The sequence below is a fragment of the Opisthorchis viverrini genome (assembly GCF_000715545.1).
Source record: "Opisthorchis viverrini unplaced genomic scaffold opera_v5_198, whole genome shotgun sequence".
In the NCBI taxonomy this organism is placed as follows: Eukaryota; Metazoa; Platyhelminthes; class Trematoda; order Opisthorchiida; family Opisthorchiidae; genus Opisthorchis; species Opisthorchis viverrini.
The window spans coordinates 846,088-862,287 of record NW_008751849.1 but is presented as its reverse complement, the minus strand read 5'-3'; the positions used below and the strand labels follow the sequence as shown (position 1 = coordinate 862,287).

The following is a 16,200-nucleotide window of genomic DNA, read 5'->3' as shown; positions in this document are numbered from 1 at the left end:
GTGGCGAATTCCATCCAATCTGGACCCAAGTAAGTCATAAGATGGACGTTAACTCGAAAACTTTGTCTACTTGATGAGCCCAAATAAGTGCGAAACCGGTCGTGAGCTGTCGAATAGCCTTCAGCAGCCTTAAGAGTAGTCTGTTACGTTTAGACTTTTTTACCCTGTCTTCACAGTCGCGTTTCGGAACAGAGTAAAGCGACGTCTTTACGCGGTTTCTCCTGCCTAACATCTCTAAGTTTGAACAAATATTCTGGCATCAAAACTATGGGGTCACTTTTTCGGTCCCAAAATGGTATCTAACTTCGGACTTCTTGATCACACCTCAATTTTCGCCTGTGTTGAGCGTGACGTGGAAAACGTCAATGAGATTTTTCTGCCCACTTCGATTACGTCACTCAGGAAAGTTCTTCCTACTAAATTTACCAGTGATATCGATTCGTTATGCACAAGGCTCACGCGCATGCATGCTATGAAATGCGTGAATTCCATCAGATCAATTCATTGATCCAAATGGTAACTGTAACAGCTGTATTTGGTATGACTGCGGTGCTTCCACCGTTGATTGCTACTCATTGACGAGCTTTGCTCCAACAATCAACACAATGTTGGTACACTTCAGTCGACTAAGGGGCATATTCCCATCCTCGTCAACTTTACCTTACCCTTAGGGAGATTCTGGGATGGATGTTTTTGAGAGGGGCCTACTGTCATGTCATCTGTCGGTGTTTGAGCTGCTGGAAAATGTTTTCATCGGTGATTTTTTGCAACAACAAACTTTTTTTGACTAACAATAGGACGCAACACCGGATTGGATGTATGAGGAAGCCGTTCGACAACTGCAAGGAGTCCGTGGCAAACTTTTTTTGACTAACAATAGGACGCAGCACCGGATTGGATGTATTAGGAAGCCGTTCGACAGGGAGTCCGTGATCCGTTCTGAGTACCAAATGGGCAACAAGAAACACTCAGTCTGCTACTATGCTGTTGAAGTCCTTGCCCACTGCATACGGCAGTCCACTCGCGTATCCGTTTCATATAAGTTGATCCCTAACCTGTGACTTCCCAGAAGACTGTTAACCACAAAAATATCCATTGCACTGTGTTTGCAGCCGAACGTGCGTATAACTAGCGACAATCGCTCAAGTGTCCGGATCCACGATCGATTGGCAACGCAGTTCAAAGTGAGTGACAGTCTGAGACTACTGAGGGCCGGGTGCATTTCAAAATGCATGACTGAGCGTCAAAATATATATGGAGAGACTCATGATGGGCTGTGTGCGGTACACAGAATAAGGGTTGTGGCACAAATAAGGCAAAAACTGAAAACGCCACAGAACATCGTTGTAGAAGGGGATTTAGTGATGTTCATTTGCATTTGTAGGATCAAATAAATGTTAGATAGCACAGAAAGGATGGTTAACTCTTGACTTGATGTTGTGCTTGCCAAAATACTTTCTCTTGTGGTCGGATCATCTGACTACTGATCTCTATCAGGCTGACTTGACTTGATGTTGTGCTTGCCAAAATACCTCTTGTGGTCGGATCATCTGACTACGGATCTCTATCAGGCTGGTCAGCCTCATACGGTTTGACAGTGGACAGTCATCCAATTTTAAACCAACCAGTGTTACCCTCACAACGTTGAGACGATTATTCCAGATTTGTACATGGTCAAAGAGACGACGCGTAGAGTCTGACTGAGTCATCAAGACCAATTAATGGTGAGACAACGCTGGTTGGCCGAGCTGCATAGATGGCCTCTGGTGCGTTCGCGGAACTGGCCAATGTGGTTGCAAACGTTCCTGGGTACGTGCTCTTTGGCATGTAACTCGGGTAAGCAGACCAGCCTGAACGTTCTGGTTGAGTCACTCGTGAACGGACGGATGTTCGGTATATCGGTTACAAAGTTTTTCAAAGGGTTCCCTTGTTTTTTCCTTATCTCCGTACGCAAATATCCTGATTTTCTGCTGTTTGGTTTACCGATATTCTAGATCTCCATGGGCAGAGCTTACAGACAGTGGATCTTGTCTGGCATATAGTATTCTCTCAGCTTATCATGCGCGGGGGGGGGGGTATTCTTGTTTGTGCCTCTGCTATGAGTCGGGATATATTCTTGATGTAAGGAAGAACTATCGGTTGTTGATCAGGTGGCTGTTGATCTGTTCGCCGAGCTTGGCAATTAGCTTGCAAACGTTTCCTCACCATACGAGGAGACATCGTCAGTGCGCAGCTGGGTAGGTTTCACCCTTGGGTCGCTTTTACCCTTGTTCTTGCTGCTGCCCATGAGTTGTCTTTCGAAGCTTTATCCGTAGAAATTTCGAGGACGCTCGCCGCTTTGGAACACTCTCATTTCTTTCTCTCTTTTGTGGTTCTGCAGTGTGTCCTCGCTTTCCTGGATAAAGTGTGGATGCCAGTTTGCGTTTCACTGAACTGTCGCAGTGGTATTCGGTGGATTGGTTCGTGTGACTCATCTTCGGCAACATGTCATTTTCAGGCATCCGGTCAATAGTCATATGCGTCAATGCCTCCAAAAGTGATAGCCCGTCGCTCCTCACCGGTTCGACTGCAAATATGCCATTCATCGGTCACATCGCCTTATTCCTGTGAATGTGGATGACGTCCACATTTTCGTCGCTACTCACAAACCACCAGTAGACAGTACATTTCCGATTTCATCCCATAGGGCACCACTTACGGCACATATTGTTTTTCAGTCTTTAAATCTATATAACAAGTTGTCATAAATAATCCGAGGACTTAATTCTGCTTACGATATTAAAAACTGTGGGAAATGGTGCCCACAAAACATTCACCGAGGCATTTAGGCCAGATGGAGCTATGTGTAGTCCAACCTCATCATGTTTGAAGACATGTATAGTTTGTTCCTCTCCGTTGGGATTTCACAACGACTTCAGCTTTGCAGCAAAGTGAGTGAGCCGCAGTTCGCTGATGAGGATCACAGTCTCTATCCCGTCTTGATTTTATTGTGGAAGTACTTCAACCTTTGTATGCCCACAAGTCAACCTACTGGAATCTATTTAGTTCTTCGCTACTTCACTTGTTTTATACAGTAGTGAAGATAGGCAGGTTATTTCTGCTTTAAGGGCCACTCGCCAATCTTCACCAGTGCCCCCTCACTCTTTTTTTCTCTACACCTGTACGGAGGCCAGCCGTCCCCAATAACCGAACATCACATCATTTACACGGATGTCACGTGCAGGACACGGGCCAAACGAGGGCGTGTCCGGATTGGTCAGAATGCCCGCCAATCCGAGTCAAGCACCTGTGACTCGACGCTTCTCGTCCCCTCACGGAGATTCTGGCACGACCTTGTGGAACACACTGTGACTACCCTATAAATACATTTGTAACAATCTTCCGTTGTCTCCATAAAGGGCTGTGTAGAGCTACCGTGCCTTTCGATATACCGTAGTGGGTGGAGCAGGAAGCCAAGGGACCGCTAAAGAGTTGCGCTGCCGTCCAGCAAGTCACAACAACACCTAATGAGCAATCTTCGGTAGATCCCAGCTCAAGACAAAGTGGACAAGATAACGGTGCTACATATATGAATGCAGTCAATAATGAGTAGAAGAGGTGGTTCAACAAGAGGATCGACATTACAGCGAAGCTTCTAAACGGATGCGCCAGGTAAGAGCATATGTGAACAGATTTCATACCACAAAGTTAACTTTTGCTATTGAGGGGAGCATTGGTAGCTCAAGTAGCGTCCACTAGTTTGTTTGCTGATCTGAGGAGTTTGATCACAAACTTCACATCACCAATCGAGGTGCGTTGTTTGAGAGGACAAGCACTCTCGTGCACTTTCCTCACATGCGGATATGCACCTCCAGGGCTGTGAGATGTAGCGAGTTTCAAGGTTGGTTTTAAATTCCCCGTGAAAACTACCCCTAATTGGTTAGCTGCTCACGCATAGTCTCTTCTGTGCAGCTTAACTGAAAAGATCTGTGAGATAATCGGGCGGGCAAGAGTTTCACCGATGTCCTAATATTGCGTCTGCCCACGTTTCAAAGACTCATAGCTCTACACCAGCCGATGATAGCCTTATGAAGTTCTAATTGCTCATTTCCATCGGGCTCAAAAGTCAGATATTATTGTTGATGGTGAGGATACGAACGTGAATTCGGTGAGTTGAGCAGTGCCAAGATGCGATTAGATAGCCTTATTGTCAACAGTGTGTACACATTACGGTTATATACCGATCACTACCAACCCCCAAAACAGTGGATATCGAACGAATGAGCCTGCGACCATCAATTATCGACGGCTTCGCTGACTCACACACTTCAAGCAGCCACTGAGAACCTTATGGATCCCTATACAAAACGAAGGTGTCTGAGAAGCGCTCTTCACTTGCAAATTGATCAGAAGTCTGACGCGGTTGAGGGAGCTCCCTAAAATTCCCAGGCGATGCCGAAATTTCAGTCAATAAAGCTAAAACAATACATATTAGGTTGGTGGCGATGAAATATGCATTATTGTTTCCGTCCACAATCACAATCGATATCTCCCCCGTCGCCAGACCAAGTGTAGTATGCTTGCAAACCCAAAGTCCTAGTGGGTCAAGAAAAATTTGGACAGGCTAGAAACATCCGTAGACGATTTGCTTGACGTGTACTCGAGTAGGTCACTTTACTCAGTCAAGGAACATCTCGATAGCCATTAGAGTTAAAAGAGTGACTATTTATGCCGAAACTTATTTGAGTACCACTCCACTAATTGTTATCCGAATCATATAACTGCTACAGGGAAGGGGACGGTGAATGAAGAATATCGCCAAGTCTCGGAATTATGTGGATGCCTCCCTATCTTCTGGCCTGAATGACGCTTCTCCTTCTGTATTCAGAGACACCGGTTAAGTCTCCAGTCAGTGCCTATCCGACTTACTTGCATCTACCTAGGTTGAAGAAACCGAGACAACTAGGTCGATATGACGCAGGTGTCTACGCTCGTAAAAAGTAACTGCTACGGACGTAATAAACGCAAATGTGAGTCTGACACCCGTCGTTATAAAAAAAGTCTTATGGCCAATAAATTTGTCATCGTTCGACGGGACGTAAGTGCCTCCGGTCGTGCGGAAATTCCCGGCTGAAGATCACTCACCAATGTCTGTATTCAAGCCAAAAAGTGTCTCGGCATTTTTCAATTATCTCTAGGAAATCTCCCAAATAATCTAACAGGAATGTTGGAGCATCTATACTCACTGTAAGCTATCCTAAAGCATATGCATCTTTTCACCTTTCGTGTCACAGTATGCACGTTATTTTGGCACAACCTACGTTGACACCAGCTCACCTTCGGAATTCTATCTGTAATCTCCGAGACAAAAAGGAGAATAGGGTGCCCAAGAAACATTCACCGAGATATCTAGTCCAGGTTGGAGGCCTAATACATCAACGTGTATCCCAACCTCCTGGTCTTTTGGTTGAAGGTCTGCACCGTTTGCTCCATACTTTAGGGGCGACTCGATTGGGCTTTCGCAAGGACGTCTGCTTTGCAATAAAGTCTTTGGGCTATAAATCGTGGATCCTTGTGGATCCCAGTCGCTCTCTTCCCCAACTTTAAATGTCCTTGTAGAGACTGACTCTCCTCCTTGTTATAAAAATCCTGTCGCCCAAAACTGTCGTTTTGCGACTAAAAGTGAGTGCCTCCGGAGACGTGAGACTACCCAGTTGAAGAGCAATCGATATTACATTAATTCAAGGAAATATATCCAGTTTTTTCACATACCTCTGAAAAATATCCCAATTGATAAGCACTGTAATATAAGACAACGAAGTATGCAGGGGAATTTTATGAATCTCCAAGCACAGTAATTTCTTAGCTTCGTCATTGGCCAAGCAGGATCCGGGATAAGAGAGCAAGACTTTTTAAAAAAACAAATAAATGGAACTGATCTGAAAACGATAAATGTAACAACGTGCGAAAAACTCATGTTAAGCGAAGTAGTTAACGACTTAAAGTCAGTTACAGACTGAGAATGAATAAGATACAAACAATATTGTTTCTGAAATGACATCCGAAATAGCTTTAGGCGAAGACATTAATCAACCAGATTAGCAGAAAGAAAATAATTCCCAAATGGAATGACTTGTTGCGCTCAGCTGCGCTCCGATCTCGCAACACATGGGCCACATGAGATAGACTGCCGTTGTGAGGACCGGGATTTTCCAGGCCAAGAAGATGACACATCATTGGATAGATATCGATTAAGTCCATGGACTGAATGGTGTGATTAGGTACTGGCGGCTTGAATCCAGGTCCAGTAGCCAGGAGGAACGGGGACATTTCCGGTGAAGCCGGATCATACCCATGTTTACCTCCCTTTTCTAAAAGATCATACAGCATGAAATATTACTCGACGTATGGAGATATAATGAAAATAGTATATGTGACAATTCCCATGATACATCTAGACGATCTCCATATTTTCAAATCTGGGAAATGAATGCTGATTACTGGCTGAAAACAATGCAACAGCTAACTGTAGCCAACGAGAAGGGGGCAACGAAAGCGTGAAAGATTGATCGATATTGACTGATAACTATTCATATCGCGCATCCAGGAACAATCACACACAAGTATTCCGCTTCTTAGAGCAGGCAGCCTGTTTACGTGAAAGATTGATCGATATTGACTGATAAATATTCACATCGCGCATCCAAAGGTAAGCACACACAAATATTGCGCCTTCCTAGACCAGAGAGCTCTCACGTAAGAGAGTTCTACGGTAGAAAACCTCACAACGAACTCCCAAAAGTGGCGCTGAATGACAGTCAACTCCGTGTGAGGCATGGACAGGTTTATGAAAATTAGTGCCAACTTTAGACTGACTCCAAAGCAAAGGGGTTGACGTAAGCATACGTCAAGTTCTAAGCTGAGTCATGTAAGCCAATACACATCACGGATCGAAGCAGTAATAACACTCGTGTTGTGAATAAAGCCGGTTGATCTGGTGTGGTTTCCATCACAGGATAGACAACTCATTGTCATCACAGTGATCCAGACCACTATGGGGACCGCAAGAGTTAACACAGGGAGACTAAAGCAGACAGCATTTACAGCGTGATTACATCACATATAATCAGTGTCATGAGGTCTTGTATTGTGCTAGTATATGCCTAGTTAGTCGCTACGATCAGTCTTACATCAGATTGAAATGATTCCGGATTCTGAGGTTGTCCGGACAACTAAACAAACGATTGGACCGTCCCGGGGGTCGCCCAACAGAGAAAACCTGCGGATTTCGATTGTCTGACACCAACAGATATTAGAGTATACGAATTTTGTACTTGCCCAATCGAATTGGCTGAGTAGAACCACTGTGAAGCGCATTTCATACGGGAAATATACTTTCGTAATACGAAGTGTGTTCGTTCGACGCTACGGGCAAAGAATACTTCTGAGTTACTGAGAAGCAAACACACAGACTGAGGGGCTGATCATACCTAATCTGATGAAATGATTTCTGTGCGAAACGGCCCCATCAAACAAGCATAATAAACGGGATTTAACCTCCAGCGACAAAATACGGAAATCTAATACAATTGATGCGATCGACTGGGCCCCTCATTGTGCTTCGTGCCCATCCTCCTAGTCGGCTGAATCGAAGTCCTTAACCATCCGATGTAAGATTTCCGAAACGTGTTGCATCTTCAAACCTGTCCACCTTTCCATAAGGAATGCCCGTATTTCTGCCGATACATTTGCTATGGGAACTAGCCTGGCACACAGGGAACCACCCAAGCCTGAGTAGATATCAGCGGACATCCCTACACAGATTGTACTGAATGAAGAGTGTTCACTTTTACCTGTGTTCCTCAAGGTTTCCTTTAAGTCCATGTGTTAAAATGCCCTCAATGTTCACTTGAAATTAATTCGAAAACATGCTCACCGTCAAACCGGTGACAAGTCTAGATTCGTGAGTAGGATTTCACTGCATCATTGATAAACTTAAAACAATTTTCCCTATCGATTTTCAATTAGTTCACGGCCGACAACCTGGTCTGATCCATCCACGCATATCTTACTCAGTTCTGGATAGAAACACTACTCTGTAGGTCTAAAAACGAGCTCGCATATCATTCAACAATAAAACTTACTAAATTTAATTTGATATTCCGACGACTTCACAATCACCCAACCGACATCGGCAAACACAATGACTGGAGCAATACGCGGACTGCGTGAATAGAACCATCGCTCCGGTACGTCTTCTTTCTTATAAGCATGCATATACGGGTGTCTGTTCTCCAACCGATCAACAATGTCATCTGAAGTGAAATCTTTTTAGTGTGCACTATCACGAATAGCCAGCAACATACTTGCTTCGGGCCACAGACCCCATACAACTGCGGGAGATTCGCGAGAACTGTTGTACATCGTACTGTTCAGATAATCATCCAAGACAATCAATCTCGTGGGGTCAACTTCCGCCATACCGTGGTCGCTAGCGATAATGATGTTCAGAGAGTGTGCCAGCTTCGGGCTCTTTTGGACTCGTTCTAGCAGATACTCCACCTCGTTGTTCAGCGTTCCGATAGCCTTCAGAACTTCGGTCGAATCAGGACCGTATCTATGACCGGTTAAGTCCGGTTCGATGTGGTAGAGCAGCGCAAGATTTACGTCAGTCTCGAGCCAACCAATCACGTCATCGATTGACTTTCGCAGAGGAATAGTCGGGTCGAAAGCAGGGTAACTGATGGAAGGAAGAATGTTTTTGATTGGTGCAAACGCTCCTGTCCATGACGTCATAGCCGTGCGATGACCGTGTAATTGATTCGTCACCCAGATAGGCTCAGCCCCAACATCGAACCAGACTGACTCCTTCGCCTGAGTTCCATTGCTGAACGCAAACGTCCGGTTGAGCATCGGGTCGAAGAATGAATTATCCACGATCCCATGAGACTCCGGATGTTGACCAGTCACCATCGAGAAGTGATTCGACGAGGTGCTCGTGACAAATTCATTTTTCACGCGCAATACCCGAAAGCCGGATTCCCAGATTTTCAAGAAACCAGAGATATTAACACCAGACGATGAAGCTTTGTCCAGGTAGTCATGACGGAACCCGTCAAACGAAATCAGTAGAAGCTTGGTTCTTCCGTCAGTGTCGCTTATCGGCGTAGCACCAACACTCGAGGTGATACTCAGATAGATGAACAATTTCCAACAGTTAGACATTGTGACTTTCGGGTTGTTCAATTGCTGCCAACGTGGCGATTTTCGGCGGATGCTTTGGGTGCTTATAAATGATCGAATGAATCGACCCTTCAATTTGAATGAGGCAGCACAATGAGCAATCTTGTTCTCTAGGATATTCGACTCACCGATTTGGGTTAACCTATTTGTAGTTGGAAAACACAAAACGTCAGACAGGATACAGTGAAAAGTGTGTAAAACAAGGATTGGTTTAGTGTCAGTGGGGGTTTTCACTTTCATTAAATTTATTTTGAGACAACCGATCAACTATTACCGTATCCTGGTATATTGTTCCGGGTTCCGGATTCTCGAACAATGGAAGCTTAACTGCGTAATTCGTCTGCGAACCTCGAAGAACGTCAACATTTCGAGAAATACACTCGTTTGCAAATCAATTTGGTTTTCACGAGAGACTCGACTGAATCGCTTGTTTATGATATTCTACAACTGAATGTGCTGCACAAAGCCCGCCTCATGATTCAGTTGGCATGATATTCGAGATATCGCAGTCAACGTTTGTTGTGGTGGAGCCCGATGCACGGGGAATTACCGACATGTAACATTCACAACTCTGTAAATTTTGGAGTGAATGTGGAAATGTTCCATGTGAAAATAAAGGCATTAGTACTGATACTGCACGATAATTCCAATAGAGTTGGTGGTAACAAGTGAGGAGCATAGTCTGTTCAACAGAATCTTGGAAATCAGATCGGTGATTGAGAGAATAGGCCCATGCAATATCTGGTTCACTAAAACCCGGTCGTCGGTCTACACTGAAAACAATAAACTCCTTTTCGTCGATGAGTGTCATGTAGCGTTGGGGGGACAGTTGATGGGGATGGAAGCTGTGTCATTGTATACTACCGTTTGAAGAGTGAAACTGCTGTTCTTCTACTGTTGAGCAGCTCAGATGGAGAAGATGCTGCTTGATGCCAAGCGATACCAAGCACAGAACTCCGAATTCAGGGAGATCGTGACATTGGTTCAGATAACTAGTTTGGTCCGGATACTTTTGCATTATAGGCTTCAATAACCCCGAAGAATAACTGCAGTCAAATGCATACGTCTACATCAGAGATATGCTTCGAGTATAAACTGCGGGAAACTATGGTTGTTCCAAGTCTGGTTCAAAACGTGCTGTCACCAAGTAAAGTACAGTGCTGATGGACGTACAAAATCCTGGATCACACACTAACCGCCGTCGGGACGAAAGCAGAGTTCGAGTCAAGTTGAAGGATATTCCACGCACCTGAAGTAGAATTTCCAGTCGAGAAATCTACGGTGTTATGGAGTGATTCTGTGTGTAATCTTCGGACAAATATACAGACGGTCGTTGGTTTGCTCGCCGAGCTGGGCAATTTGGCCACAAATGTCTCATTACCAATCGAGACGGAAAGCATTCATCAAGAAACTGGAGTCAGTCGCAGACGATTCATCATCATCATCATCATCATCATCATCACGAACGAGATATCGGGTGTTGTAGGGAAAGACGAATTAAGGTAGACTTCACTATGAGAAACAACACTGCAAACCTGCATCGTGTTCTGGAATTAGAATGGATGTTAAATGAACCCGAGAGAACTGGGCGCTGAGCACACACAAGAGAGCTGAGAGAAAATGTTGGCTAAGCGCTGAACCAAAATGGACAGGGCTCGAAGTAACCCAAGTGGAAGTCTTTGTGGAACACATAACATCCTCTATCGGAATGAGTAGAAATCTGGACGTCGGAGGTGTGGTGAGGATCGTTCGAGGGGGAGGGCCCCCCCTGAGCATCAATCCCAAGCACATCTCGCTGCGGAAAGTTGTGTACACAACTATCAGGAAGGTCAGATTCCTGAAAGTAACCTCAGAACGCCCAAAACCTACTGCTCCACCAAAAGCTCAACTGGAAAGCCGACAAGCATCCAGGCCAGTCAATCATGCAGTCACTTCAGCAAAAGCTGATGAGTGTTCTTGCACGCCACAGAAGTACGACCGAGTGTGGTCAGCGTTGAGGCCTTTCGTAGAGGCACGATCGATGTTGATGGGTGTTCACCAACGCCTATCAGACAGCCTGGATAGATGTCAGAAAGTCCCTTTTAAATAGAATGGGACCGTTGTAACTTTTGCTCTCGCACGCACTCACTCACTTGTTCGGAATAATGCTGTTATGTTCCCTTCTGTGAGTCTTTGGGGCACTAGGCACTGGGTAAGCAGTAGATATCACTGATTGGCGAATGAGCATATATAACAGTAACCGTACCAAACGGTGCAGCGGAACATTCCACATCTCACGACAGTTAACGCTGCCAAATAGCGCTTGCATATAGATTGCACTGATCTTCAGTTTGATCTGTCTCTTCACTTTATGTAGCTCTTGACAACTGTCCACATCACTGACACAAACCAACTAAAGCTACCATTATTCGCAAATAGAAACAGTGCATGAAATGGATGGGTCCATCAGTATAAGGTCCTGCAAAACAGTCGATAACCGGGGTCTAACTCATCAGCCCATCAACCTGATGGTTCTCCATAAACTAAGTGGCATCTTCCGCATTTCCTCACCACAGTAGAATACTTCACAATACGGCTTGCCAGGCTTGGATAGCGCTGCAGCTATGAATCGACGTTAGCCGATAACAAATAAAACGGAAGAAATCGGCGAATTTACTCCAAATGTGCAGTAATCAACATGTTTGACGAAGTCTGTTGAGTATAGAGTTGTAGCTATGAGCGTTGTTGAAATGCAGAGTTCGTTATGGGGCGAATCGGAGACAAGAAGAGGACGGGGACGTATGGGATAGGATGAATAAAAATAGCGAATCGGTTGATCTGCTGACTTCGATTCCTCTACCATTCGTCCTCGATGTAGCTGGGTTACAGAGTCACGGCAATACAAGAGTTGGCTAGCTGCTGCTTCTTGACCGCGCTGTTCAGATTCGACAAACACTTTATCATTTGTAGTCGTCAGTTGTTTTTTTGTAGTAAATGATTGTGACAACATCGATCCCGTATCACTTCAGTTCCATCGCAAACAAGGCTAAACGAGCAATTCGGTTATGAGCCATGATTGTCACCGTGTTAGAAATAGATGCATAGAATCGACGAAGACGACGAACATTGAGATCGAGTACATGTATGTTGGAAATGACGGCGATAGTCACTTACGTTAGGGCATAGTTGTACAGGCGGTTGCAGTTGAGAGGGTTATAATGGAGCTTATGTAGGCGAAGTCCGACAGGCTTAACAAATCTGAAGTGACGATATTCAGAAGCCTATGTTCGTAGTTACCTACACGATTGAATTCATGTTGAGTTGTGGTTGGAAAATTGACGAGTGAATGAAACCTATGACATTCGGTTGCATATACTTCTGAAAGAAAGAAGGCATTCGCTGCAAGCTATTTATTAGAAAATGCCAACTGAACGGTTACAGACTATTGGACAGGAGAGCACAACTCTCATATACATCTTCTCCTTGAACGAGTCTCCCTGAACTATCCCGGATATTCATTGACTGTTACTCATTTGCAAGCAAATGCTGCAGAGCGAATCCACAAATTCCGTAAGAGATCTCACTTTTCAAGAGACGCAAAGTGGATTTACGAGAAAATATACTACTCGAATGCCCCACATCAGTAGTATCACCAAAACCTATGACATTCGGCTGCATATACCTCTAGCTGGAGGTTGATTCTAGGATCCAAGCGAATCCGATACAGGTTTTGATACTGATCATGAAGCGAAAGGTTTTCAGTAAGAAACGTCACAGAGAGAAACTATCTGAAGGATCTCAACTATTTCTGAGAGGCTATCTAAAGCAGTCCTCATGGAACGGGCTTTGGTGACCAGAGTTTCAAATGGAATGATGAGATTCATTTGGGTTATCATCCAACTCACCGGCAGTAAAGCAGCCACTTGTTACAAACGTTCACACTGACTGAACCCGGGAGAGCAACGAAAATGCATGTCGGGCCAATTTAATCACCTCGAAAGTCGTGTATGAAAAGTGAAGGTGTTTATATAAAAACTATGATCACCACAATGGGAACTATCCATACCTTCCCTGTTTTTATTTTACCAGAAGGGAACATGAACGGGTCAATTCCGGTGAACTAAATGTTTCCGTAAAACCGTTTCTCACACTCGTATACGACACCGGTAAGCGACATCTAACGGACGAGACAGACATGTCAGATATTACTGCCTCACCCATACTTCTCCAATCATTGATCGATTGAGTGGCGAGTGAGTACGCACAATCGGTGGTGCGCGTATAACGATCACCAATCTGTACACTAAACGACAGAAGTTTGCATGAATATTGAGAGTTGTCCAAAATTCAAAGTGTTGAAACCTCACCTCCAAGCTGAAGTTGTTAACATGGGTCGAAACTAGTTGTCATCCAAGGGCACTTGCGCTTGGTGCAAGAAAGACGATAAAAAACACACGATTTATCCTGGAATAAATCAGATATCCTGAGAGCAGGACAACGTAACTAAGAACACCGATAAATCCACTGTCTTCGGGCTAGAACTTCAACCTCACCAAACGAATTTATCGCATGTATTGTCATCGAGTGCAAACATTCCAAACAGTTGATCGAATAAGTCACCGGTTCAAAAAGTCCAAATGCTGAAGGATTTCCGGCTCAAAGCTTCTTCACTCAGTTTCAATTTTGAACTGTGGGCGGACCCAATCAGAGTCTTGAGTTTCTGAACCAATGAGCACATTGTTGCATCGCTGTGCAGGAGGACCGTGTATCTCGACCTGATTCCTGAATTTTAGAGGATTATGGAGTTATGCAAAGTCTTGTAGAATCGGCTATCTGATTCTCCAGCAGTATCACCAGCTTGGCCTTCCGACGTACGGAAGTCGCATCCTTGACGAAAACAGTTCCTACCGGACAGTTAGCGACTCGAGCTCATGCACTCGCTCCTTGGTACATATGTGTGCCAACTTCCGTCACCAAAATCACATCACCCCATTACATTTCCAGCTAATTTGGTTTCTAGTACAATTCAAAAATATATATATGTACCGCGATATCTCGACCATCGTAGCGACTGATATATGAGGCGGCCTGGTGCAGCACATTCGGTAGCCTGAAAACATCAAAACCGAGAGATTCAGCTGAGTTCCTGGTGGGTCTCTCGAAAAACCAAATTTGTTTTCAAGTGAGTGTATTTCGACAACTCATTCTTCCTTGAACATGATCCTCAGTCATCAAGCAACGATTTCTAATCCCTGTATGTTTTAGATGTGGCGCATGTTGTAGCAGTTTCTGTATGTATCCAACCCGTGGGATCTCAGTCAATCAATTGATTTCAATTTGAACACAAGGGTGACAGAATCTCGGGGACTGTGCCCATCTGATAAGATCCAAGAAGGGCAAAACCGATCGTGGATTGTTGAACAGCTTTCACCGAAATTCCAAGTAGTGTTCCGTTAAGAAAATAGGGGAAATCCTCAATTGTCGGAGCTTCAAATTGAAAGCCGATTTTCAAGTATTGCTGGGAGTTGACTAACCACCGATCGATGCGTATACGGAAACGAAACTGGCACTACAACAAGCGACGCTACCAGGCAGTTTACCGTTGGAAACCACAAGTGACAAACACACTCACTTGGAAATACGGAGTGTGAATTCTCACAGGTAGGAAAATTTTCAGTGAAAACTGAGCACGTTGTTGAGTGGGTCGTCGTTCCCATAGTAGAGGTGTGTAAGTCATCGAATTTCTTGTGGTGCTACCGTCAGAAGAATTACCGCGAAATCATCCTATGGTATGGACTCCGAGTGTCGCATATTTGAGACCAATTCCGAGATGTGAGTATACCTGCAACCATGGGCACAAACCGGAAAAAGTATGTGCTTTCTAGGTGAAGTATATCAGATTTTCGGTTGTCTCACTGATTCCAATGCACAAACGTCACACCACCTGAAGGCTTCCTCCGCTTGCAGATGAAATTTTGCACCATCGAAAAAATTTTGCGCATGAAACTTCAGTTGAACAGATAAAAAAATAAAGTTTGAACAATGAAACAACTCATTTTCAGAACCACCTGCCTCAAAAAACAATTTATGTTCACATAGCACCTGGAGTGGATGACTCAACAGCGAAGAGAACAGTTCGAAGTGGAAACCAACGAACGATGTGGTTAGCCAGCGGCTCGACGCACAATGCATTTTTCTGAAAAACCCCTTCGGCTGAAATAAAAACTTCAACTTCAAAATGTTGCACTTCTTTGCATATGTGCTCAGTCAAAAAATCAACGTCATCTGCCATCATTTTTTTGCGATTTGTTTTAATCGATCTCTTTTGAAAATTATTGGCGCACATTCGGCTTTGAACTTCGTGTGCTGTGGCTTCGGAAGTGGCTTTCGTTGAGAAATTTGTGGGTGTATCGTTTTCATTCCTCACGATATTTGAGAAGACCTTAAATCAGTACATGAAGGATAACGGTATTTGTGTTGTGCGTTCATCCAAAGAAGCTAGTAAGCCGAGCGTATTTTCTAATTAAAAAAAGTACGCGAAGCACCAGCTGTACAGTGCGGTTTTGTCTACAGAGGCAAAAGAACCAAATGGCAGTGACCTCTTATTTTCTTGAACACAAACACAAATTGTCAAAGTTTCTGTACGATCGGCTTCCAGTTAATCAACGCCTAACCGAAGACGAGTTTGGCCCATGGAAGGCCCTGCTGAAATATGGAACGCCGTCATTTGAGGTGCGGCAGTTTGTAGCGGATGAATTCGGAGAGATTGTTACCACTAAGGATATACACAACTACCGCCGGAAGTGTCGACCGACTATGTTGAGTAGGTGCCGCATAGTTGGGTTTTAATATGACAGACAATATGTCTCCGGTCCTGGCAAAACTTCGGGAGATCGAATGCGTCCTTGTGTGTCAGTCAGAGGGAGGTCACTATAGCCACATATGTTCCTCCCGATGGCAGCAGATAGCGTTATTCCGACGCTTTTCAGATGTAGTGAA

At 44.4% G+C, this 16,200-nt stretch overlaps 2 protein-coding genes across 2 annotated transcripts in view; one reads left to right on the top strand and one right to left on the bottom strand.

The window, feature by feature from the left end:
* Positions 1-5,944: 5,944 nt before the first annotated feature.
* On the bottom strand, positions 5,945-9,204 carry T265_07928 (hypothetical protein; the record flags this gene model as incomplete). The annotated part of the gene is made up of 3 exons (XM_009173588.1): positions 5,945-6,350; positions 8,124-8,294; positions 8,346-9,204. The coding sequence occupies 3 exons, from the start codon at positions 9,202-9,204 to the stop codon at positions 6,052-6,054; spliced, it is 1,329 nt and encodes a 442-aa protein (XP_009171852.1).
* Positions 9,205-16,051: 6,847 nt separating this feature from the next.
* T265_14431 (hypothetical protein) overlaps positions 16,052-16,200 on the top strand; it is a gene marked incomplete at both ends in the record, with an annotated part of 3,854 nt that continues 3,705 nt past the window's right edge. Inside the window, one exon of the mRNA XM_009173593.1 lies at positions 16,052-16,195. Coding sequence (XP_009171857.1) covers positions 16,052-16,195 — 144 coding nt within the window. The remainder of the gene's footprint in view (positions 16,196-16,200) is intronic.